The 24,195-nt window shown below is 40.4% G+C and overlaps 2 protein-coding genes across 2 annotated transcripts in view; both read right to left on the reverse strand.

Annotated features, from left to right (window-relative positions):
• Positions 1–2,012: 2,012 nt before the first annotated feature.
• Positions 2,013–18,437, reverse strand: LOC106977777 (E3 ubiquitin-protein ligase TRIM22). Its single transcript, XM_027052643.2, is given in 7 exon segments — positions 2,013–11,746; positions 12,334–12,434; positions 13,673–13,695; positions 16,497–16,727; positions 17,353–17,448; positions 18,035–18,299; positions 18,301–18,437. Coding segments are annotated over 7 exon segments (1,446 nt in total). The 3' UTR covers positions 2,013–11,153.
• LOC106977774 (E3 ubiquitin-protein ligase TRIM34-like) overlaps positions 2,013–24,195 on the reverse strand; it is a 67,128-nt gene continuing 44,945 nt past the window's right edge. The window contains exons 11-14 of the transcript XR_008290487.1: positions 18,035–18,506; positions 16,497–17,448; positions 13,673–13,695; positions 2,013–12,434 (exon numbers count right to left, since the gene is read on the reverse strand). The gene's annotated coding sequence lies outside the window, so the exon portion shown is untranslated. The remainder of the gene's footprint in view (positions 12,435–13,672; positions 13,696–16,496; positions 17,449–18,034; positions 18,507–24,195) is intronic.

Consider the following 24,195-nt stretch of genomic DNA (forward strand, 5'->3'; position numbering starts at 1 on the left):
AATGAAATAGCACTAAAAATCACTAAAGTGCTTAGAATTGCAATGACTTACAGACTCATATGTTGGCAAGGGTATGTAGCAATCTGAATCCTCATATGTTGTTGGTGGGTGTGTAAAATGGTACAAATTTGGGAGAAAATCTAGCACTTGTCTTCAAGTGAAATATATATCTACCCTGTAACAAAGGAATTCAAATTTTATGTATAGTTTCAAGAAGAATTAAGCACATGTCCACCACAAGAAGACTTGTCTATGCCTTTATTCATAAAACTAGTAATACCTTAATTCATAACATAAAAAAATTGAAGACACTTCAAATATATCTCAAGAGGAGATTGGATACATAGATTGTGTATATTCATACGATGGAATGTTAATCAATAATAGAAGAGAACAAACCACTGATAAATAAAACAATATGAATAAAGAACAAAAATGTTATGTGAAAGAAAGCTTATCCAATGGAGTTTATACTGTATGATTCCATTCATAAGAAGATCCAAACAGGCAAAATTTAGATTGAACTTCAAATAGGGGAGGAATTCATCCTATCAAAACAACCTTCCCATAGATAACTTCAAATCATATGGGTGGTGGGATGTAGGGAGGGAAGCAGGGAACAAGAATCTGAAGTCACTGTAAAATATTCAAAAACAGTCAGAAACCAGAAGGGAGTATGCCCTTAGTAAAAAGGAAATAACATTGAGTGAGTTTCCTGGTTTTGTATCTTTTCAGCTGAAAACAGACCCCAGTCAGCACAAAGTTACACAATTAAAACTTGTAGAGAAGCTCAATTTTGTTGACTAGAAAAATAATTTAGAAAAGAAAATGCAAGTTTACCACATACACCGGAAAGTGAAGAGAAATACCCACAATAGAAAGAGTTTGAAAATTCTACATATAAATACTGCCAACATCTCTAAAGTACACATGTTTGAGGAAGACTCTATACAATTCAAGTAAAACTATAAGACCTGAAGAGGTATTTTAGCTGCTACTAACTGCCAAGAAGACACATGGAATTTGACATCAGCTAAGTAAACTGCCTGAAAAAAAATTTAATTCAGAAAACTGTAACAGAATCCAGGCATTTTTGCAACATATCTTTCACAATTTCCAGAGTACATTATACAATCTAAAATCACTAGACATATTTAAACATGACCCATGCTTTAAAAAAAAAAGAAAAAGACAGTCGTGGAGATTGACTCCAAGATGAGCCAGATGTTTGTTAGTGGACACAGACTTCAAAGCAACTGCCTTAACTATAGTCAAAGACAAAGGGATAAATATGTTTCTAATGAATGCACAAGTAGGAAATCTCAGCAGAAAAATAAAAATTATTTTAAAATAATGAAAACTCTGAAACTATAAAAACAATAACTGAAACTTTAAAACCACTATATGGGCTAAAAGAATGATTAGAGATGAGAGAAGAAAGAGTAAAGGAACTTGAGGATAGATTAATAATAATTATCCAAGAAGGAAAATAGTATCCAACTTGAAAAGCATATTTTAAAAACTGAAGTAAAAAAGAGAACAGAATCTCAGTGCCTTGTGGAACAAAATAAAAGGAATAATATACATTTAATTGGGATTCCAGAATTAGAACAAAAGGAAAACAATATATATCTGAAAAATATTTAAAGAGATATTAGCCAAAAAAGCCCTGATTTTATGAAAGACATAGACCTGATTAGAATAAATGCAAAGAAAATCAGTTTCAAGCATATTACAGCAAAATTCTGAGAAAAATTTGACAGCAGCCAGACGAAGCAGCACAGTAAATACAGTGAGATGATTGTTGGCCTCTATTTAGAGACATCAAAGACCAGAAGGGAGTGGAATGATATTTTTTTAATTGAAGAAAAAAAAAAATATATATATATATCTGTCCACACTTCTGTATGAAGTGAAAATATTCTTAATAAAGGCAAATGAAGACATTTTATCAGATCAACAAAAACCATAACTATTTTTTATAGCCCAAAGTTGAGAAAAAAATGGAAGTGTTTTGTTTTGTTTTTTTAATTTCTTATCCCAGGGGCACCTGGGTGGCTCAGCCAGTTAAGCGTTCTGACTTTTTGATTTCAGCTCAGGTCATGATCTCAGTTTGTGAGACTGAGCCCCATGAAGGGCCCTGCACTGGCAGCGTGCTTGGGATTCTCTCTCTCTCTTTCTTGACCCCTACCCCACTCGCATGCACTCTCTCTCTAAAAATAAATACACAGTTAAAAAAGAAAATAAAATTATAAAATAAATTTTAAAAACTATTTAAAAAAATTCTTGTACTATACCTAATGAAGGTAGACAGAAACAAGGAGACTAAGATATATCTGTACTTAGCAGTGCATGAGTTTCTTAGTGAACAGGAAGTCCTGGGACCATCGAGAACAAAGTGAGGGCACAGGTGCCCCTTGTGTCATCAGTTCATTCTAGTTTTGCTAGACTATATTAAACACCAAAAATATTTTATTTTATTTTATTTTATTTTATTTTATTTTATTTGTTTAAGTTTATTTATTTATTTTGAAAGAGGGAATGAGAGAAAGAGAGAGAGAGACCACATGCACATGAGTGTAAGAGCAGGGCAGGGGCAGAGAGAGAGGGAGAGAAAGAATCCCAAGCAGGCTCTCTGCTATCAGCGCAGAGCCCGACACAGGGCTCAATCCCAGGAACTGTGAGTTCATGACCTGAGCTGATATCAAGAGTCAGATGCCTAACCAACTAAGCCACCCAGGCCCCTGTTACACATTAAATATAAATGTTATAAAATTGTATGTTTGTTGAAGATGACTGCTCAGCATAATGGCATGTTTGATAGAAAGAAAAATAACATTTATTTATCTGCTATGAGGATTTGTTTTCTCCATACCTTGAAAACAATATGGGTTATTGCTTTCCAATATTCTCAAAAACAAGTGAAAATACTTAGAGTCTATGAATGTACCTGTAGGGTTTTAGTAGCAAGCACCTCTCAGTAAAAAAATGAAGCCACACTTACCACCCCCAACCTACTAGATGAGAGTCACCAGAGCTGAGGATGGAGGCGAGACAGAGATAGGACAGAGAGAATGGCAGAGGGGGAGGGGCTTAGGCCTTTGGAGATTAAAAACAGATTTGGGGTTGGACAATTTAGAGAGATTAGGGGTCTGGATCAATTAGATTGTGCAGTATTATCCTTGAGCAAAAAGGAAACCATTGGAATCCCAAAACCATGGGGCAGTCCGCGTGCCAGTCTTCAATAACAGCATCACAGATCAGCACATTGAGAGATGTCTGATCACTTCTGGTGATGGTTCTAGGTACATTGTCGGTGGATAATCCTGAGAGCTGAAGGCTTCTTATGCACTGAGATTCTCCCGAGCCCACCCAGACTTCCCACTGTGGTCACCCACCTTATTCATTAATGTCCCAGCAAAGTCCTAAAGATCCAGAAACACGAATAGTGTAATTACCACTCAAAATTCAGAGGCAGTGGGGAAGGAAAAGCCCCAGAACGGACACCTGGTCTCTGAGAGTGTCTGCAGCTCTGATGAACTAGGGAGGACTAAACAATCAGGCATCAACGTAGCTGATTAAATTCAGCAAGCCAAAATAAAAGTAACAGTGAAGCCTTTAAACATTTACTACAGGGGCATGTGGGTGGTTCTGTCAGTTACCACTTCAGCTCAGGTCATGGTCTCACCTTTCATGAGTTCCAGCTCCTAATGGGACATCTCTGCTGTCAGCGCAGATCCCACTTCAGATCCTCTGCTCTTCTCTGCCCCTTCCCTGCTCATGTTCTCTCTCTCTCTCTCAAGAATAAATAAAACATTAAAAATAAAAAGGATAAACATTTACTACAGTAGCATGAGGAAGAGGCTGGAACAGGGGAAAGTGCTGTATAAATAACAGAAATGAAACCGGTGAATTGCCAAAGTAGTAATTAGTAAGGGCTTATTTTGCATACACCAGAAAATACAGTTTGCAAACCAAGAGCACTCAGCCGAAAACACGGTATGAGGTGTGGGAGTATATAAAGCAGCTCATCTAGTGAGAAGGCAGTGATTGTTTATTCTTCACAATGATTGGTTATAATATTAGACTTTTCTTTAATGTTTATTTTTGAGAGAAAAAGAGAGAGAGAGAGAGGGAGAGAGAGCATGAGCAGAGGAGGGGCAGAGAGAGAGGGAGACACAGAATCTGAAGCAGGCTCCAGGCTCTGAGCTGTCAACACAGAGCCCGATGAGGGGCTCCAACTCATGAATCTCGAAATCATGACCTGAGCCTAAGTTGGCTGTTTAAGCAACTGAGCCACCCAGGTGCCCCAATATTAGAATTTTCTTATAAATGATAGGGAATTGGTCAGTGGTTACCTGATATCAACCGTGGGAAACAGTTCAAGTTTTGCTTCTGCTTTCCAAAAACACAAGCAAGAAATGACCCAGGTCAAGGTAGCCTTGCAAAATAAGTTAAATTAAACTTTATATATGACTAAACTGGTTTGCCTGCTTAGGAAAAGGCTGAGTGTCTGTTTATTATTGATTTTAACAGTGCCAACTTCCTCATTAGGTCTCCCCCTGTGGAAGAGTGCACAAGCTCAGGGTCAGATAGACCAGCACAGACCTGGGGGTTGTCTCATTGCCAAGGGAACCCTGAAAAAAAGTTTCCTACAGTTTTGTGAACCCTGGGGTCTGAAGGAGTTTGAGGAAGGAGGGCTAAGAGTGGAAAAGTATTGAGTGTTGAGCCAGAGTACAGTATCTTCCAGGTTTCCAAATAAGGACACCTCCAAGCAAAGGCTTCTGGGCTAGCAGTATAGGTGTGCACCAAAAACATGGCCTGCCGGGGAGGTGGGGGGCCCGGGTCCTTGACCGCCACTCCCTTCCAAGACTGCCATGCATGGCTGTGTACCAAGTCTGGTGTGGGAGGAGGTTTTTGCCCTGTGACGTCCAGCCTATGAGGTGAAGCTTTTGTCACTGCCAGTAGAGGGGCCTAAGAAATTACACATAGGATTTCAGCCTAGAGCTCAAATCATCAATTTCACTCCCTGACTTTTCAGGACCTAAGTTGGAAACAGACGACATTATCATGAACTCTAATGGGTGAGACTTTGAGGAGTTATGTCAGAACTGGGTAATGAGTCTGACACAACAGTGGACCAGGCAATGATCAAGATTATTCTGAGAAGGATGAAACCTGTCTGAAGAACTGAATATAACCATGAGTCTTCAGTTACCAAGTCAGAAAAAGAGGTCCCATACCCAGTAGGGCTTCCTTTAAAGAGCTAGAAAGCTTCCCCCTTAAGTTCCTTTTTATTTTAAATGTTTATTTATTTATTTTGATAGAGACAGAGCACAAGCCAGGGAGGGGCAGAGAGAGAGGGAGAGAGCAAGCTCCACACTGTCAGTGCAGAGGCGGACATGGGGCTTGAACTCACAAACTGTGAGATCATAACCTGTGCCTAAATCAAGAGTTGGATGCTTAAGCAACTGCATCACTGAGGCGTGAACCCCCCACACTAAGTTTCTATATGGGTCTTGTCTTATCTGGTCCAAGGCATTGATTCAAGCACAGCACAGCTTTGGCCACAATACAGCTGAAGGCTACCCTGAAGCTTTCAGAGGAGCTGAGGCAGTGTCAGGATAGTCAGGGTTCACATGCAAGAAGGATAATCCCGGGGGCAAATGTGGTTTCCCTAAAAACAGGGTTTACAATGTGAGGGCACCCCAAGGGGACAGATACTAATCTGGCTGCAGACTAACAGAGTTCCTGCCCTGGGGTTCCCAGTCCAGACAGAATAATTCAGTTTAGTCCTTGGTTTCAGAACTACCACAGATGGTTTGTTTCAGTCTTATTTCTGTGTGATATCAGTTTATCAGCCTGGTGATGTGAATGACATCTGTGTGTGCTCTGTTGTGTGACTGCGGGATCAGCAGTCATTCTGGGTCCAAAGCACTTACAGCAGCTCAGTAAGGCAACACCCCAAGGTTTTAATTCAAGAAGAAGGGGAAGCTTCCAGGGCTGGTTCTAAAAGACCTGAAAGACCACTGATGTTTTTCCCTTCCCCCTTCCCCATGCCTCCCAAGGTACCAGAGTGTTAGGATTCTTTTCTGGTTTTTGTTATTCATTTTCACATGTTGCTATCAGTATGTCTCTTTTACGTTTTTTAATTCTGTATTTTCATCTAAACCTTTTAGTTTAGAAGGACTATATGCAAGAAGGGCGAAAGCATTTATACAGGAAAACATTTTTGTACAACTTAATCAGAAAGACACATCATGTTGAAGAATTGGTTAGCACAAAAATCTTGGATCTCTCATCCCTTGCTGTCATGTTAATCTCTTACTTATTTGAATCTTTAGAAAAGGGCTGACGGGCGCCTGGGTGGCTCAGTCAGTTAAGCGTCTGACTCTTGACTTTGGCTCAGGTCATGATCTCACAGTTCGTGAGTTTGAGCCTTGTGTCAGGCTCTGCTCTCTCTCAAAACAAATAAATAAATTTTAGAAAGGGGTTGAAGGGATTAGAAAGCCTTTGCAAGGTCTTCCACAAATATTGAAATGTCAAAGTTATAAAAGACAGATGTACAATTGAAGGAAGGGAGCAGACATCCTGATCAAACATGAGGTGCAAGTGAGAATTGTCCTTTAGGGCAATCGCTGCTTTGAGAACCCGGATTGTTTGTCTGAGATGTGTGGTCCAGGCTGGGGTTGTCTTATCTCTTCATCAGCTACAAAATTCCATCCTGTAATTGTTCATTAAAATACTCAGTTTCCTTTGTGGCTTGAGTGTGGCATGAAGCATGAAGAGTCCACCATGTGTCCCATGATTAGGTCCACTGATTTGTAGCTTGGGCTGCTAATCCGGGGCCATTATCAGAGGCAAAGTGCTCAGGAAACCTAACAGGAAACAAATATGGCCTTGTAGGGCCTGGATACCATGGCTTGAGTCAGTGGAATGCATGGGAGTGTTAGGACAAATACAAAGAAAGTCAACTGTAGACAGGGCTGAGTGAGAGCTCTGATGGGACAAGGGGTTTGATGTTAGGCAGGATGTTCTACTGGCCAAGAATATATTTGGCCCTTGGGCAGTTTGGGGATTCTGTCCTTGGGCAGTGATTTTAGCCTTGACCAGAGTCAGGGACAAGCTTTTTATACTATTTCAGTATTTGCTTCTGACAGTGGCAGTCTGTGCATGTAGGCTTTTCCTAGATTTTCCAAGGCCATCCTCACCTGAATTCAAGAGAAGATTGGTCACAAACCTGTTTGCTTTGGGGTAGAAGACACTTTTAGTCTCCACATTTAGTTGACAATCATGGTCTGCTCATTGATTGTTTCCTTGGCCAAGTGTAGGTCCTCTCTGCTGAGCATCCACATGGATCACAAACACTTATTAGGAGCAGAACTAATTTTTCTCCAACTGTTCCATCTCCACAGGGAAACTTGTTTTATATGCCAGGCTCAGGTTCTCTAGCAGCCCAATCAAATAGCCTGGCCATTTACTACTGCCCAGGAATCATGTTGGCTTACAGTCCTCCACATGCCCCACAAAAATATCCCTAACATGGCTCAGGGGCAAAGACTAGCAAAGGTGCACACAGACAATTTAACAATATCAATAATACCTTCAGCAGTGGGGGGCATCACAGTAGAAGTTTGTAGGGGCCCAGAGACACCTACCCATTGTCAGGTTTAGGCAAAGGCCTGGGTGCTGACAAAGATTCTCTCCTGAACTGAACTCAGGCCCCTTAGTATCCCATCTAGTAACCTCTGACCCTGTTCCTTGGCTCTACATCCCCACTTTTCTTTATTGTACTCAGAGTTGAGCCAATCTCTCTGGCTCAACTCTGGCAGCCCCCCTAGAATAAAGTCCTCCTTACCTTACATCTTTAACAAGTGTCCTGAATAGTTTTTTCTTTAAATGGTGGTGGCTTCAGACCCCAAATCAGAGCATAGTGTCTGTTTTTTCATCATTTGGTGTCAGGGAATAAGGGATCACAGTAACCAGTGCACGGATGTATAAAATGCCTAAAAAGTGCGATTCTCTTTAATCTTCTCATTGAACTCTAACCTTGGCAAAGAGCATCTGGTCCCTACTAGAGACAGGGGTCTGCTTAATTCCTAGTCTTGTTTACATCTGAAAAGAGTTTAGATAAGGCCACTTCCCTGCTCTCATCTGTATGTCAGCTGGCACCTTGAGCATATTCCGGTGAGACCCTAAAGGAGAGAACCCAGAAAAACTTTACCCAGACTCCTGATCCACAGAAACCATGACATAATAATTGGGTATTCTTTTAAGCCTAAAATCTAAACCTACCACTAAATTTGTGATAGTTTGTTACATAGCAGGAGAAAATAAATACAATTTTGTGTAGTCTATTAAGTTAAAGAGGCTATTACAATTACAGGAGGTGATGAGAATGAAGTAATTTTTACAATAATGTAATATTTTTTTAACTGGATAGAAAAAAATTTTAAACACTGATTCTTTACTCAAACTATCCTATTTCTTGAAAGCAAAGTTAATTATTTTAAAATGAATGAATGTGCTTTCTTAAAATCATTTATTTCAAGTCGGAAAATAAATCAATAAAAAGCATCAATAGGCACACTCTGGGTCAATGCTTACATGCTAGAAAACAGCAGGTTATCACAACTAACCTCTTATTTAATTTCTACAACATCCCCATCAGGAAAGTTTTACTATTTTTATTTGTTTTATACATGAAAAATTGAATCCAATAAAAATTAGTTAATTTGATAAGGGCCACAAAGGGATTATATCATCATTACACAAAATTTGGTCTGTTTTCAGAGTCCAGCTTTGTAACTGTCCAATTATAGTGTTCACCGTCTACATTAAAAGGTGGGGACATTTTCTTCATGTCATCCACAGTGGCATGGTGGCCATGAAGAAGCTCAGCATAATATTATCTATGACCTACTACTGTCTCATTTGGGCTATATGGATTGAGCATATCAAATTGAATTTCATGGCACCTAAGGTTTGCCCTAAGATGGCCAGGCTCCTCCTGCAGACAGCATTTTCTGGCTCTCCCTCCTTCCCCATATCCCTGGGAGTCAAGTTGCTGCCTTCTCTGTGGTGTGGTGCAGAGGAGAGCACACAGGTGTAGGAGTAGCACACAGCTGGTACTAATCTTGCCTCTGTCACTCATTAGCCTTGAAACCTTAGGGGAAAATTCTAACAGCTTACAAACTTCTAGAATTTTTTTCTTCCGTTTGTAAACCCTTTTAATCTCCTGATATAAATTTCTTCCTCTTAGGATATTTGTAAAGACTAACCAGAACGATGTTAATATATATTCACGTATTTATACAAAAGGTTACAGGTATATATACCCATAGGTGTACATGCGTGTGTATGCATGTGTGTATATAGACAGACATATAAATATTGATCCCGCGCCAGACACTTTCATTTTCATCCAGCATGGCCAAGGTATGCATCTTTCTCTAAAGTCCTGTGAATCTTGATTCAAATTTTGTACAGTGGCATAGTCTGCTCTATTTTATAATGCATGCTTCTCAAAGAGCAATCTGTGTCTTCACTATCCTAGGTAGTTCTATTCTTCATTTCATATTCTGACAAAGAAGAGGAAGAAGAAGAAAAAGAAGGAGAAGAAGGAGGAGGGAGAGGGAGGAAGAGAAAGAGGAGGAGGAAGAAGGAGGGGGGAGGAGATGGGGAGTGGGAAGAGAAGGGAGAGGAGGAGGAGGAGGAGAAGGAGAAGAAGAGTGCATAGGGTGGTAAATGCAGAGGCATACTCAGATGTTTCACCACAAGGACAAGGACTGAACACCAGAAGGCTGTCTTTCATCAGCACAGCTGAGCCTAGACATGACGCTCTCTACACGACACAACATGAAAACTCATATTGTCTGCAGTGGAGTTTTGGAATCTGGGAAATGAGACTTCAGTGAGCCAATTATCATTTTATTAAAGCAAAACCAAACCAGAACAAAACAAAAAATTGTTCCTCATTAATACAGCTTATATTTTTTCAGCAATAACAAATGTTTACTCTTTCATGTAAGACTCTTAGATAAGTGCTTCACATCTAATAAAATTTGGTTTCTCAAAGTGACCCTAGGAAGTAGGTACAATCTTTAACATGAATTTTTTATTTTAGGAAAATGAGACCAAGAGGTGCTAAGTAACTTGTTCAAGTTTACACAACTTGTAAGTAAAGACATGAGATTTGACCTCAGAAACTCTGAGCACCAAAAATCCACTCTTGGTAAATATTTTATTTGTGCACTTCTGCTTTAACTCCGTCATATAAAGGGGTGCCATTGTAAAGCAACACACTCTGAAGGATTCACTACCAAATGACAGATTCCTATGCACTGTCCTAAGTCCTATGTATAGGGGTAGAATTGATAAGTTTTCCTTGTTAATTCCATTAAACAGCAGAGGGAATGAGGAAAAGAGATGTCAGATGTGGTACAGCAATACTGGTCTTTCTACAGAAAGGATTACATGTGTTCCCTTTGCAAATAAGCATCCTCTCCTCATAATAAACAAAAACGAATAAGAAAAAAAATATTATTTCCTAGTGAGAACAAAATATTATGTAGAAAAAGGTTAAAGCTTTCGCTGCATGGCAAAGACATGCAAAAGACTGTTGAGTTGACTTGTGTTCCCCTTAAGTTCATATGTTACAATCCTAACCCCCAATATTTCAGAGTGTGATCTTTTGGAGAGAGGGTCTTTACAGGGGTGATTAAGTCAAATGATGTAATTAGGATGGGCCCTGCTCCAATCTGATTAGTGTCCTTAGAAAAGGGGAGATTTAGACACAGAGACATGCAACGGTGGGAAGGTGATATGAATAGACACAGAGAGAAGACAGCCACCTACAATGCAAGGAACAGACCCTTCCCTCACAGCCCTCAGAAAAAAGCCAACTTTGCTGACACCTTGGTGTTAGACTTCCAGCCTCCACAACTGTGAGACAAGAAATTTCTGTTGTTTAAGCCACCCACTCTGTGGAAATTTGTTACAGCAGTGCTAGCAGACTCTTCCAAAGACATTCTAAAATAAAAGATGGAGAAAAGAAGGAAGAGGTTTCAGAATGGTGCATATGAGCTCAGGTGTAGGAGATGAGCCCCAAGGACAAGGAGCACTACACAAAAGTGAGGGGGGTGCCAAGAGGTTCAGGAGCTTGGTGGGCACAGGATGATGGAGACTGGACAATTCCAAGGATTAAAATACGGATAAGTAGTCTGAAAAAACTGACATCTAGAAAACTCGTAGATGAGTGACCCATGGTTTGCGATATTGAAAAATGAGACAATGCCTGCTTCATAGTCTAGGAAAACCCCAATACGGGGAGGGACAGTCATGCAAAGAGTCAAGACCTTGGGATCAAAGGTGGAAGACTCCTCAAAAACCTTATAACCAGATTCATTCTGTAACCCAACAACCCAGTAGCCAAATTGAGGGTTGTATCTGGAGTAAACATCTGGAAGATATACATTCGGATCAAAAACAAACCCAGAACTCCCCTTTCTCTTGGGGCTTCTTGCTTTACTGTGCACCCCCAGGATCCAGGCGATCTTCTCAGACACATCTACTTCCCAGTAATACTTCCCTTAGGAGAAATGCTGGCAACCCAAGACATCAAAAAGAGAGAAACTACATAGATGTATATTTTGAAGAGAGAAATCTTGTATGCCTTTTACCTGTCTTTTATCTGCAGAAATGGTAATATTCAAAATAGCATTGACTGGCTTCAGCATCACGTCCACTGTGGGAAAAATGACAGGGTTGGGTGAAGGATACAGAGCAGGTGTGTCTTGTGACATTTGAGGTGGAACATCAGGAACTGACTGGGAGGAACTCATGTTGATGGGTCAGAGATGAGTAGCACACTTAAGAACTGTTGTATGCATGCATGTTTGGGGGGGAGCACATGAAGCTAAGATCATGGGACCTGATAGTAACCACAACTTCTAAAAGGGATCAGAACATGGCAGTTTGAACAACCTGTAACTCCTTCTTACCCCAGTAGCGTTGAACCTCTGTCAGCTCTGAAATGACAAAAGTTTCAATGATGTTGTTAAAAGCAAAGGGATTAAACCCTGATACTTGGCTTCTCACTAGAATGGAGGCACGAGGCCCTGTGTGGCTATCAACTGGTGAATGAAATGATGAATCAGACACCTTGACCATTCCCCCTTAGATATGATCTCATCTTCCACACAATATATCTATCTCCGCTTGTCAGGCCTACATCCTCTCTTTTATCCTCATCTAGAAACCACATCCTCTTCCCCATTTTGCTCCAATACTACAACAATTTGACACTCACACCCTTCCTCTGACTCTCCTTACCTTTAAACACTTGCAGCGTCCCTTTCAGATCTGGAATTTGGTATGTACTCTTCGGTTTCTTGGAAACAATGTTTGGCCTCTTCAAAATCCAGCTCTCACTCCTAGAGAAGACAAAATTGGTCACCCCACATGTCTGACCTCTGCAAGACCACTGCTTCTCCCACTTTTCACTCCACTGATGTACTTGAATCCTCTCCACTGAAGGTCCTGAGGAGGGGAACAGGGAGAGACCTGATGCTGCAACCAGAAGAAATATCTGCTCACATCTACCTTTCCATTTGCCCTCTGTGTGATCTTCAGAAGGGGTCTTCACCTCAATGAAGCTCATGTTCTTCCTTCTAAAATGGCGAAACTAACCCCATACTCTCTACCTCTTAAAATAATAAAACTGTATAAAATAATGATGCATTTAACAGGTATTTGATGCCTCTAAAAAAAAAATCAAGTATTTGATACATGAAGAAGTCACTGCCACCCTAGGGGTTCCACCAGTGAGAGGCCAGAGATGTGAGTTCCCAGACAGGTGGTCAGTAAAGAAGCTCCAGAACCTGACTACAAAGGGATTTAGGTTATCAAGTATGGAGCTCTATGTTAAGAGTCTGAAGGGTCTCCAAAGCCTGGTATCCCAGTACAGATGTCTAGAGAATAACATTTGAGGTTACATTCTCTGGGGAAACATTACACACATGTGGAAAAGGAGAAGTTATGACAACCAAATGAATAGTGGTTTGAATTTCATGTATTTGGGAAGACCTTGAAGCTGCCATGTGGATAGGCCACTTTAGACACAAAAAGGCCATATTTTCTATAAGATACTAAAGTGTGTAAGCAAGTAGAAATTAATTATTGGCACCAGGACCAAAGCCACTGTTCTCCAAGACAGGGGTTGGGTTTGTTTGTTTGTTTTGTTTTTTTGTTTTTTTGTTTTTTCCGAAGCCCCAATGAAACCACTAGAAAGACCTTGTTTCTTCTATCTTCAGGAAGAAAAATAAATGAAAGGAGCTGCCTTTGTGGAAAACTTGGGGGTCTGGAAGACAGAGGATAGGATCCTCCCTGAAATAAGACAGGTACCTAGGAAATATGGAAACAAGCTGAAGCAGAGACTAAGGTTTGACTAAAATTAGTGAAATCATGCTCTTACTGGCCCTAACTGTGTGACCTCCCACCACCCAAATTCCATTGAAAACTTTCACCTGTGATCAAAAATTTAAAATGATATAATTTCCCAATTCCCCAGCTCTGTGGTTTTTTTTAATTTCTTATTCATCCCAAGATAACTCTCATGGCTATAATTCTGTATTCACATAAGAAAGGACCATACCTGGTCTCCCACACATACCTTCTCATGACATTAATCAAATCCTGGAGAAGAGAGAAAACATGAGTCAAGTCCAGGATTGGCATACTTAGAAAATAAAAATGGATAGTTAAATTTTCATTTTAAGTAAAAATATACTTTAACTTAAGCAAGACTCCTGCAATATTTAGGATATCCTTCTACTAAAAAAATGATTTATAATTTATCTGAAATTCAAATTTAATTATGCATCCTGGATTTGATCTGGCAACCCTCCAAGGAGTTATAAGCCCTCCTACCTTAAAAAGTTTTATCCACCTTAACCCCCTAACATCCCTTGCTAAGGTGTGAAAAAAGAGATGATCAGAATGTGGAGGACAGAATATATGATAAGATCCAGATCAACTATCCTGAGGACTCATGTGAGGATGTTAGAAAGATGCTTCCAGTGCTTGGAGATGGGATATATTTAAAAGAAGAGAAGAGGCTTGACATTTTTAAACAAATACGTACATGAGAAGACCTCATTAATTCATTATGCTTTTATTTATTCCAGAGACAGATAAAGGTGAAACACATATGTGCCAGACATCATTCCAGGCTCTGGAGAGTCAAAGATGAATAATCAATAATAATAGTTCTCCAAAAGTATACTTTCTTTTGCTGCGGGTACATGCAAACAAACACTTCAAGTGAATGTTTCTCTGGCTTTCTTTCACTCATTCTATATACCTCCTCTCTGTTACCTACAGGTAATCTCATCAATATTTGAGCATGAAATAAGCCAGAGGAACCAGAACCTGAGAAAGTCTAAAATGTAATTTACTATTTCCCAACTGTTTATATTCCATTGCCCCAAATGATACCAATACATACTCAGTCACAGTCTTAGAAACTATAATATCTTACTCTGAATTTCAATATTGTATTGTCAATCCAGTCCATGGTCTCAAAATCTTTTAGCCATCTTTTTATTCCCATCATAGAACAGAATGTACCAATATATTTGGTTTCCCTCTTTCCAGCCCAACCCCTTTTATACCAATGAAGACCTGGCCTTCAGTTGACTCTACATTTCAGATAAAGTTTTACTCTCTGAATTAGGCTTTTTCTTGTTATTGTATATGACAAAAACCCAAATAAAACTGGTTTAAATTTAAAAGAAAGATGAATAAATTCAGGGGCAGGTGTAAATTTCGTCATAGGTGGTTTTTAAGTGAAAATCTTGTCATCAGAATCTGTTATTCTCAAAATTCTAACTCTATTTTCTACTTGCAATATTGACTTTCTTTTTAGGCTCTGTGTGGCATCAACTTGAATCTCCTGGTTTCAATGATAATCCCTTATATACTACCTAGTGAAAAAGAGAATTTCTCTTTCCTAGTCATGACAGTAAAATTCAAAGGCATAAAAATCTTTGACCTGAATTGGGTCAGATGCATATGTCAAAATAATTACTGCATTATTGGTAAACATAAGAATCTGATATTCTGACTTACTAGAATTTAGAGACACATCCCTAAAGCTACTGATTTTATCAACCCTAACCAACTACATAGACTGGGAGTAAGAATGGTTCTGCAAAGAGTAATTCAAGAAGTTCTAGAAAGGAAAGAAAGAAAGAAAGAAAGAAAGAAAGAAAGAAAGAAAGAAAGAAAGAAAGAAGGAGGTAATTGAATTGAGGTTGGACAAACAAAAGTCCCATACAGTCCATCCCTTCACTGATTGCCATCTCCTCATTCTTTTTACCAATTATTTCCCCCCAAAATGGCTCAAAATAATATAATGGTTACAATACTATTAAACATAGATGACTTGCATCACATATAAATTATAAATCAAGATGAATTAAAGATCTAGACTTGAGATATAAAACTATATAACTGTTAGAAGAAAACAAAGAGAAAAATATTCACAATATTAGATTTGGTAATGATTTCTTGGATATAACAACAACAAAAAAAAAAAGCACAAGGAATAAAAGAAAAACCACTAAGTTGAACTACACCAAAGTTAAAAATTTCTATGCAGCAAAGAACACTATGAAGAGACAATGCACAAAAAGGTAGATGATATTTGCAAATCATATATCTGATAAGGTATTAGTCACAGAATATACAACAAACTACAACAATGCAACAACAACAAAAAGCCAATTCAAAAAATGGGGAAAATTTTGAATAGATACTTCTCCAAAGAAAATATACAAATGGACAATAAACCCATGAAAAGATGCACAACATTATTGGTCTATATTAGGGAAATGAAAATCAAAACTACAAATATTGCACAGTCTAGTACTCAACAACAAGAAAATCAAATGTAAATAGAGATTTGTGTTATTTGACCAAACTTAATGAAGAGATGCCTTACAAATGGTAGATCATAGATAAGGGGAGCTTATAAAGAATCTTGTCTTTGGGGCGCCTAGGTGGCTCAGTCAGTTAAGCGTCCGACTTCAGCTCAGGTCACGATCTCGCAGTCTGTGAGTTTGAGCCCTGCGTCGGGCTCTGGGCTGATGGCTCGGAGCCTGGAGCCTGCTTCCGATTCTGTGTCTCCCTCTCTCTCTGCCCCTTCCCCGTTCATGCTCTGTCTCTCTCTGTCTCAAAAATAAATAAACGTTAAAAAGAATCTTGTCTTCAAATTTTTTGCACTGCCTTTTATGAATTGCTAACAATGGCAATTTTCTTTGCCATTCTTTGAATTATCCCTCCAAGCTTTGAAATGATAGAGAGGGGGTATGGAGGGGCCCAAGAGCCTTTCAATGTCACCAGAAGGAAGAAAATGAAGAAATCCAGCAGGGAAGGAAATTTACTCTCTGTTTCCCCTAAATCTCATCATGTAAACGCTCCAACCGAAGACTTACCTGCATCATGTCTTCTGAGGACCCCCATATCTGATGCTCAATGTGTGAGATGAGCCCTCTCAAGTACTGCCTCTGCCAGTCCAGCTGGTCTCTGGCCACTACCAAGTTATCCAACACATTTACTTTGTCTTCCTCCAGCTTTTGCAACACCCTCTTCTCCTTGCTGTCCAGGAGGCCTTTCATTTCATTAAACTCTTTCAGAATCCTTTGTCTCTCAGTCTGCATATGATTCTTCGGGGATGGGAAGAGAAAGAGGCAGTCTGTTTGGCCAAGGGCCTACTTTGTCTGGGCCTGGGAGCCAAGACAAGAATTATCTTCCTCAGGGACTTCTCAATGAGGTAGTGAGCAACTACTGAGAAAGCCATTTCCCCATGACTTTCCTTTGGGTTTCTTCCAAAGGAATATATTAAAGTCTACTTTAGCAGGGCCCACCCTCAGACACAATATGACACCTGGATGAGGCTTGGCTTGCAGATATCTGTCCTGGATAATCATGCCACACTGTATAGTAAGCCCTTCCACCCACACCTCCTAAATAGGGAACACTGGGCTTTTCTCAGTATGTTTTCTGGAAGTATTAGTGCCTCAAACTTGATGATGGATATGGAACATGAGATTCATTAGTCATTTTTACATGGCTTTCTCCTATGCCTTCACCTCCAAATATTTGGTTTTATTTGTGATATGTCTACCCTCTGGAACCCAATTCCAACAGGGAAGGAATGAAATGAGGACTAATCAAATATCTTCTGAACTCATTAATTGTGAGGTAACCAAGAAAAAGGGGCCTCCTTGTGACTGGACTAAGATGCTGCCTTGTTTCCTGCCTCAACTCCCTCAGGAAATATTTTCCTGCCTTCCAGGAATCTCTCTCCTCTCTGATGTCAACTTCAAGCTCTTCTACTTTCTGCTGCTCCTTCCTCAGCTTCTTCAGCGTTGCCTGGAGTTTCTCCTATGAGAAAAAGAATCACCAGAGTCAAGTTATGAGCTTTCTTAGCACCTGGATAGAAGGAAGAAATAAGACTCATCACAGAAGAGACTAGGTTATGGAAATGAAACTGATGATTAGAATCTACTATGTAGACAAATATCTGAAGAGGTTAATGTATTCTTTATCCCTGTGTGCTGCAAGTTACCACCCCTTGATCAAGAGTAACCTGATTCTCTCTTTTCCTAGAGGAAGAAGTGATCCTGCAGCAAGGAAATTCCTTTCCTCTCATTGACAGCATTCTCCACATCCAACCAGCCATGTTCCCCCAAAACCCTTCTGCTCAAAGTGGCTATCAGATTTTATCTTGGGAAGCATTTCTCCATTCATCCAACTTCTCTTTGCCAAGGGTCTCTAATCTAGACTCATTTCTGATCAGATGAAAGAATGCACAGAAATATCCTTTAGGTCTCAGAAGCTGAGAAAAGGGTACGGAAAAGAGATTTCAGAGCTCAGTTTTATGATGGCAAGGGGAGGAACATAGGCTTAAAAAGTGAAGAATTCACTTCAGGCATCATCCTGCCCCATCTTCTTTCACCCTTGAGCCTACCTGACATTCCTTGACCACCTTCTCTGTGAGGAATATATGATGACCGTGATACTCCTGAGACACTGCAGTGTGCTGGCAACCAGCCTTCCCATGCTCCTTACAGAAGACACAGAGTGTTTTTCCATGATTCTCACAGAACTTTTTCTTCTGTGGGCTCCTATTTTCCCTGACTCTCTCCACAATGCCGGCCAGAGGGTGGTTAGGTCAGAGATTCTGAAGCTGATATTTGCACTGGCACACAGGACAGTTGCTCTCCCCTCCTTGGTGAGTCCCTGTTCTTTGCAGTGATGCAATCTCAGCAGAAGGTGTGGCCACAGTCCAGGCTCAGGGGCTCTGTCAGAAGCTCCAGGCAGATGGGGTAGGTCAACTCCCTCTTAAAGTTTACCTGTGCTAGAAAATCCATGGCAGTGCTCCCCTGGCTTCTTCCTTTCCTGACAACTGAGGCTCTTCTTGCTCACAGACTCCTGTAGGGCTGGAATGTTGAAGGGGACATGATAAGAAAGGCAGAAATAGAAAGGATATTGATTATGTAGAGATTTGGAATTGGGCAAAACATTAATATTCAATATAGAGAAGAAAACAGACAAGAGAAGTAGGTCAGTAGCAGAATGAATAGCACTCTTTGTAATCATTTTAAACACATCACTCTCAGTTTATGTAGCATGATAAATTTCACCCCATCAGGGCAAGCTTGCTAGTTTGTCTTCTTCTACTGGTAGACGGACAAACTGAAGCCCTTCCTACCAAGAACCTTGTGCAACCCATAAGTTTTTCCGGTCTTTACTTGCCCATCCCAAAACACATCCTTCCTGTTAAATACACTAAACCCACTGTGGCCCCTGGGCTTTTGCACTGCTCTTCTCCTGAGTGGAGTGATCCCACTCTTGATATTTACATGACCTTTTTTAAAAAACAATTTTATCAAGTAATATTTCTATCAAATGCATTAATTTCAAGAGTACAATGCAATGATTCTAGTAAACTTATGGAACTGGATAACTAACACCACAGTCCAATTCTAGAACATTTCTATCACATGAAAACAAGCCTCATGCCATTAGTAGTCACCCCATTCTGAACTTGAGCCTTAGGAAATCATCAATCTTGTGTTTTTATATTTTACAATCTTGTGTATTTATATTATAATGTATAATAAGAATGGAATTATAATATATGATCTTTTGAGGCTGACTTCTTCACTTAGCATACTGGTTTTGAGCTTCATCCACCCTGCCTTTCTCTCCAGTTCCTCAATGTCAAAAGCACAGAAGTCACTGCTACTACCTCAGAAACTTTGCACTTGTTTGTCTCTCTACATAGAATCACTCTCCTCCGACATCAGCATGACTCTTAGTTTTCATTCAGTCTCCTTGTATGCCTTCTCATCAGGACCTGCTTTGTTAACTTCTCTATAGCAAAACTGCTGATACTATCGTTTGCTGTACATTCGCTATATTTCTTTTATTTTTACTACATAATACAAAACATCTTTCTTTAAATATCTGCCTCTTCCTCCTAAAAAGTAACCCTTAGATTTTGTTCACTGACGGATCCTCAGTACCTAGAACAGTACATCATACACAGGAACACAATATGTGATAAATATATAAAGTTAGAATCTCCTCATCTCTCCATAGATGATTAGCTCTTTCTCATCAACTTTTCAGCTTTTTTTTCTTTTTTTAATGTTTATTTATTTATGTTTATTTATTTTTGAGACAGACAGAGATAGAGTGCAAGTGGGGGAGGGGCAGAGAGAGAGGGAGACACAGAATCTGAAACAGGCTCCAGGCTCTGAGCTGTCAGCACAGAGCCCGATGCGGGGCTCAAACCCACAAACGTGAGATCATGACCTGAGCCGAAGTCGGACGCTTAACCAACTGAGCCACCCAGGCGCTCCAAATGTTTATTTATTTTTGAAAGAGAGAGAGAAGGAGCGAGAGGAAGAAAGTGCACTAGCAAGTGGGGGAGGGGCAGAGAGAGGAGGACAGGATTTGAAGCAGGCTCCATGCTGACAGCAGACAGCCTGCTGCGGGGCTCAGACTCATGAACTGTGAGATTATGACTTGAGCCAGTCAGACACTCAACCGACTGAGCCACCCAGGTATCCCTTAAGCTTTTCTTCCCATCTATTAGTAGTTCTCTAGTAACTGAGAAGAATTTATCTCCTAACACACCTGTCCCACATAGAGCCTTCCCCATGCCCTCAAATTTGTTCCCCAGAGACACCTACAGAAACAGCAAGGATCACAATAGGGAGGTAATTTTGTCACTAATGGTTTTATAACCAATTACCATTTACAAGTCACTCTCACCTATTTATTCCTTATATAAGAATCCCTGAGAAATAAGAGTGTACATAGAATCTTTCTTCACATGTGTACATAGAATCACATGGCTTACAGATCATTCTATTTACAGACGTCATTCTATTATAAAAGATAGAGTTGAGTGGACATACAATCCTCAGGATCCCTTTCAGAATTCTCTCTATTACTGTACAGATGTTAACAAAGACAAACAGAGGGAAAGGCTGTATGAACTAGACAGCTACACAGTGCTCTGGGGGTATAGGAATAGAGACCTCAAGACCAGATGGGTGGTCTGGGGAGTCTTGTATTTGTAGATGGAATTTCACCTTGACCTGCACATACAACAAGGAGGTCGATGGGCACAGAAAGGAATATGTTTTTAGGGAGGAAAGAACAGGTTCATATACTCATAGGGTCACAACCTATACCTGAGAAGATAGAGACTCAGGAAACATAAATTCCAATGAGGCAACCATTGGTTGCCGTTGGTCATGGGAGAGAAGAATCAATATATAATGAAGGCCATAGATAGAAAGATAAAGTCTGCCCTGTTCCAAACACATTGAGTGCTATTATGGTTTGAATTATATTCCCCCAAAAGATGTCAAAGTCCTAACCCCCAGTATGTGTAGATGTAACTTTACTTGGAAATAGTGTCTTTGCAGATGATCAAGTTAATGTGAAGTCATTATGACGGGCCTTAATTCAACATGACTGCATCTTCATAAAATGGGGAAATTTGGGGACACAGATGGACATGCACACATAGAGAAGGCCACATAAAGACAAGAGCTGAGATGAGGGTGGTGCATCTACAGAGAACACCAAAGATTGCCAGAAAGCTATCAAAAGCAAGCAGAGACATGGAACAGATCCTCTGTCACCACCCATGGAAGGAACCAACCTTGCCAACAAGTTGATCTTGTACTTTTAGCCTCCAGCACTGTGAGAAAATGAATTTCACCTAAGCCAACCATTTGTGGTGCATCTTTTTATGGCAGCCCCAGAAAACTAATAGAAGTGCTTATGTTTCCTTATTCATGTGTTTTTTTAATGTTTATTTATTTTGCATGCACTCAAGAGAGAGAGAACTGGAAAGGAACAGAGAGAAAGGGAGACAGAGAATCCAAAGCAGGCTCCAGACTCTGAATTATCAGCACAAAGCCTGACACGGGGCTCAAACCAACGAACCGTGAGATCATGACCTGAGCCAAAATCAGGCGCTTAACCGACTGAGCACTCAGGCGTCCCTATTTCGTGTATTCTTTATTCTATCATTGAAGAAGTGTTACACCATTGAAAGTCTCTCCACCTTAAACAGACAGACAGACAGATACAGAGCCCAAATGTATGCTCCCCTTGGAGATGGTACAAATGTGGAGTTTTTACAGTAGGGTAAGGGCCAACTAGATCCTAAGTTTCCTTATCTCCGTACATCCTGATTGTATGGAGGCTTTCTGTGTCGGCACAGATGAGAAAAATGAAAAGTGTCTCCACAATAAGGGGAGAAAGTCCTATGAGGAATGTAGACATTCTTGATCCTGCCCCTGTTCCTGAGTAGAAGAGCCTCCTTCTTCTACCACCCCTTAGAGTCCAGGGTTTAATCTGCCCCACATTAATGACACTGCCCCCAAGAGCTCAAGCTCTGAGGTCAACCTGTTTCAAAGTAGTCATTTTGTCACAGAAGTCCATGTCCATAAGGCTATGGCAGGCTCATCACTATCTGTCACCATCGGTTCATCAGAAGGTCCTGTAAGCATTCTCTTCAAATTATGTCCCCTCCAACTGAGTCTTTTACCTTGGATTCCAGAAGTAGCTTCTGCACCAGTCTCCCTGATACTGTCATCCATCTCATGCAGTCTGCCCTCATCACTGTTCACATCCCAGCAGGAATAATTTTTTTTTTAAAGCATCCATCAATCACGCCATTCCTCTGCTCAAATACATGTCATTCAGCTGGAGTCAGTCTTTATCATGGTCGAGTTAGGTTGACGTGACACATCCCTTCCTATGTCTCATCTTCTCAGCCCAGCTCCTAGCCCGAAATCTGTTCTAAATTGCAAATTCTTTTATCAAGGCACAGCGTAGATACCTAGCCCTGTGGTGGGACTTCTTATCTACTAGTGCTCTTGTTTCTTTGTTTTCATATTTTCTCATACCGTGTTACTCTTTTACTGTTTACTTTCTCTCCATTCACCCAGAATATAATTTTTTGGAGATGCTTAATATCTACTGAATGTCCAGTAGATGTTAATACATTTTTTTTTCATCACAGCTGTATGCTTTTGCCTTTGTGAATTTAATCAAAAAATATTTTTAAAAATTTTAAACCCATTTTCTCCCATCTATTGGACCCTGTGCTAGCCCTCTGAGTAAGCAATTAATATACACCAAATATGAACCTGGTCTAGATGTAAGACATAGAACAATGACTTCTGAAAAGTGATAGGAAAGGAAAGTGCACATCAAAATATTATATAACATAGAGATCAAGGTACAAGGTGTTCAGAGGTGAGATTAAGATGGAGTTCTTTCTGAAAAATTACCAACTCCTTTCCTTACTCTGAGCAGGGACAAAGGAGTTAGGAGTTGAGCTAAAAAGCAATGGAAAAGTGTGTCTAACAGGACAGAGTTCTGTCATTTTTTTTTTAATTAAAAAAAATTTTTTTGAGAGAGAGAGAGCAAGCAGGGGAGGGGCAAAGAGAGAAGGAGACACAGAATCCAAAGCAGAATCCAGGCTCTGAGCAATCAGCACAGAGTCTGATGCAGATCTTGGACCCACGAACCGTGAGATCATGACCTGAGCTGAAGTCAGATGCTTAACTGACTGAGCCACCCAGGTGCCTTAATGGAGGACAAGTTCTAAAGCAGGAGAGGACTCCAGAGAGTCCTGAGGTGAGGGTAAGCTGTCCTCAGAAAAGAACAAATTCCCTGTGGCTGGAGCCCCAGAGACAAGTGACCACACGGGAGATGTAGAGATGAGCAGCAGATTGCTCATCCAGTCTGTCTCATCAGCCTGGCCAAAACTGATGATTTATCAGGAATGTTGCAGACAATTTCCCAGAAGTTACAAGGACAAGAAGTATAAAATGATGGGTTTCAAGAGGTCTTATCCTTGGCACAGCCCCTAAGATCCCTTTCCCTCCCACAAGTCTAGATGAGGGTCGTCATCTCTGCCAACTCTCTCCAGGAACTTGGGCTTTTATGAATAGGGAAAACAGGGTTCCATCTCACAGGTTTCTCTGGAGGAAAAGAGGAAGGGATTTTCTGTTTCTGAAAAAAAAAGTTATTCTGGCTCACCTTGGCAAAAAAAGTCAAAACTACAGAATCGAAAGAAGATGAGAGTAATTCAGCCTGGAGAAGTAATGATCCTTCCAAGAAAAAAACTAGGTTCTTTGCATTCTCAAGCCTCCCTTCTTTAGTGGTCATGCCTCCCCCACACTCAATGCACCTCTCTTCTGCAGAAAACCTACAAGCTGGCTCTTTGGTGAATTCAGAGCAGCTTCAGAACCACAAATTGAACTCATCCAAACACACTCAATCGATTCCTCCCAAACTTACTGCCCTTTGCCTTCACAGACTGCCCCACACACCTTCAGGCTGAAGTGGGAAGTCTTGATTCAGCAGAGATCAGATGCAGGTATGGTCAATAATTCACTCACCAAGTCAAAGCACTGGTCTTAGTGAGGGAGTTTCCCTCCAGGTGAGAAATGAAAGTCAAAATCTTAGAAGGGGAAATGAAACAAAGGAAGCAGAACAGAAACTTGTAAGATAGTAACAGTGGGAGGGCACCGTGTGGGATGCCAGGGAAGGGTATGTCCTAGGACTTGCACCAGCTAAGCACCCAAT

Source organism: Acinonyx jubatus, chromosome D1, assembly GCF_027475565.1.
Source record: "Acinonyx jubatus isolate Ajub_Pintada_27869175 chromosome D1, VMU_Ajub_asm_v1.0, whole genome shotgun sequence".
NCBI lineage: Eukaryota > Metazoa > Chordata > Mammalia > Carnivora > Felidae > Acinonyx > Acinonyx jubatus.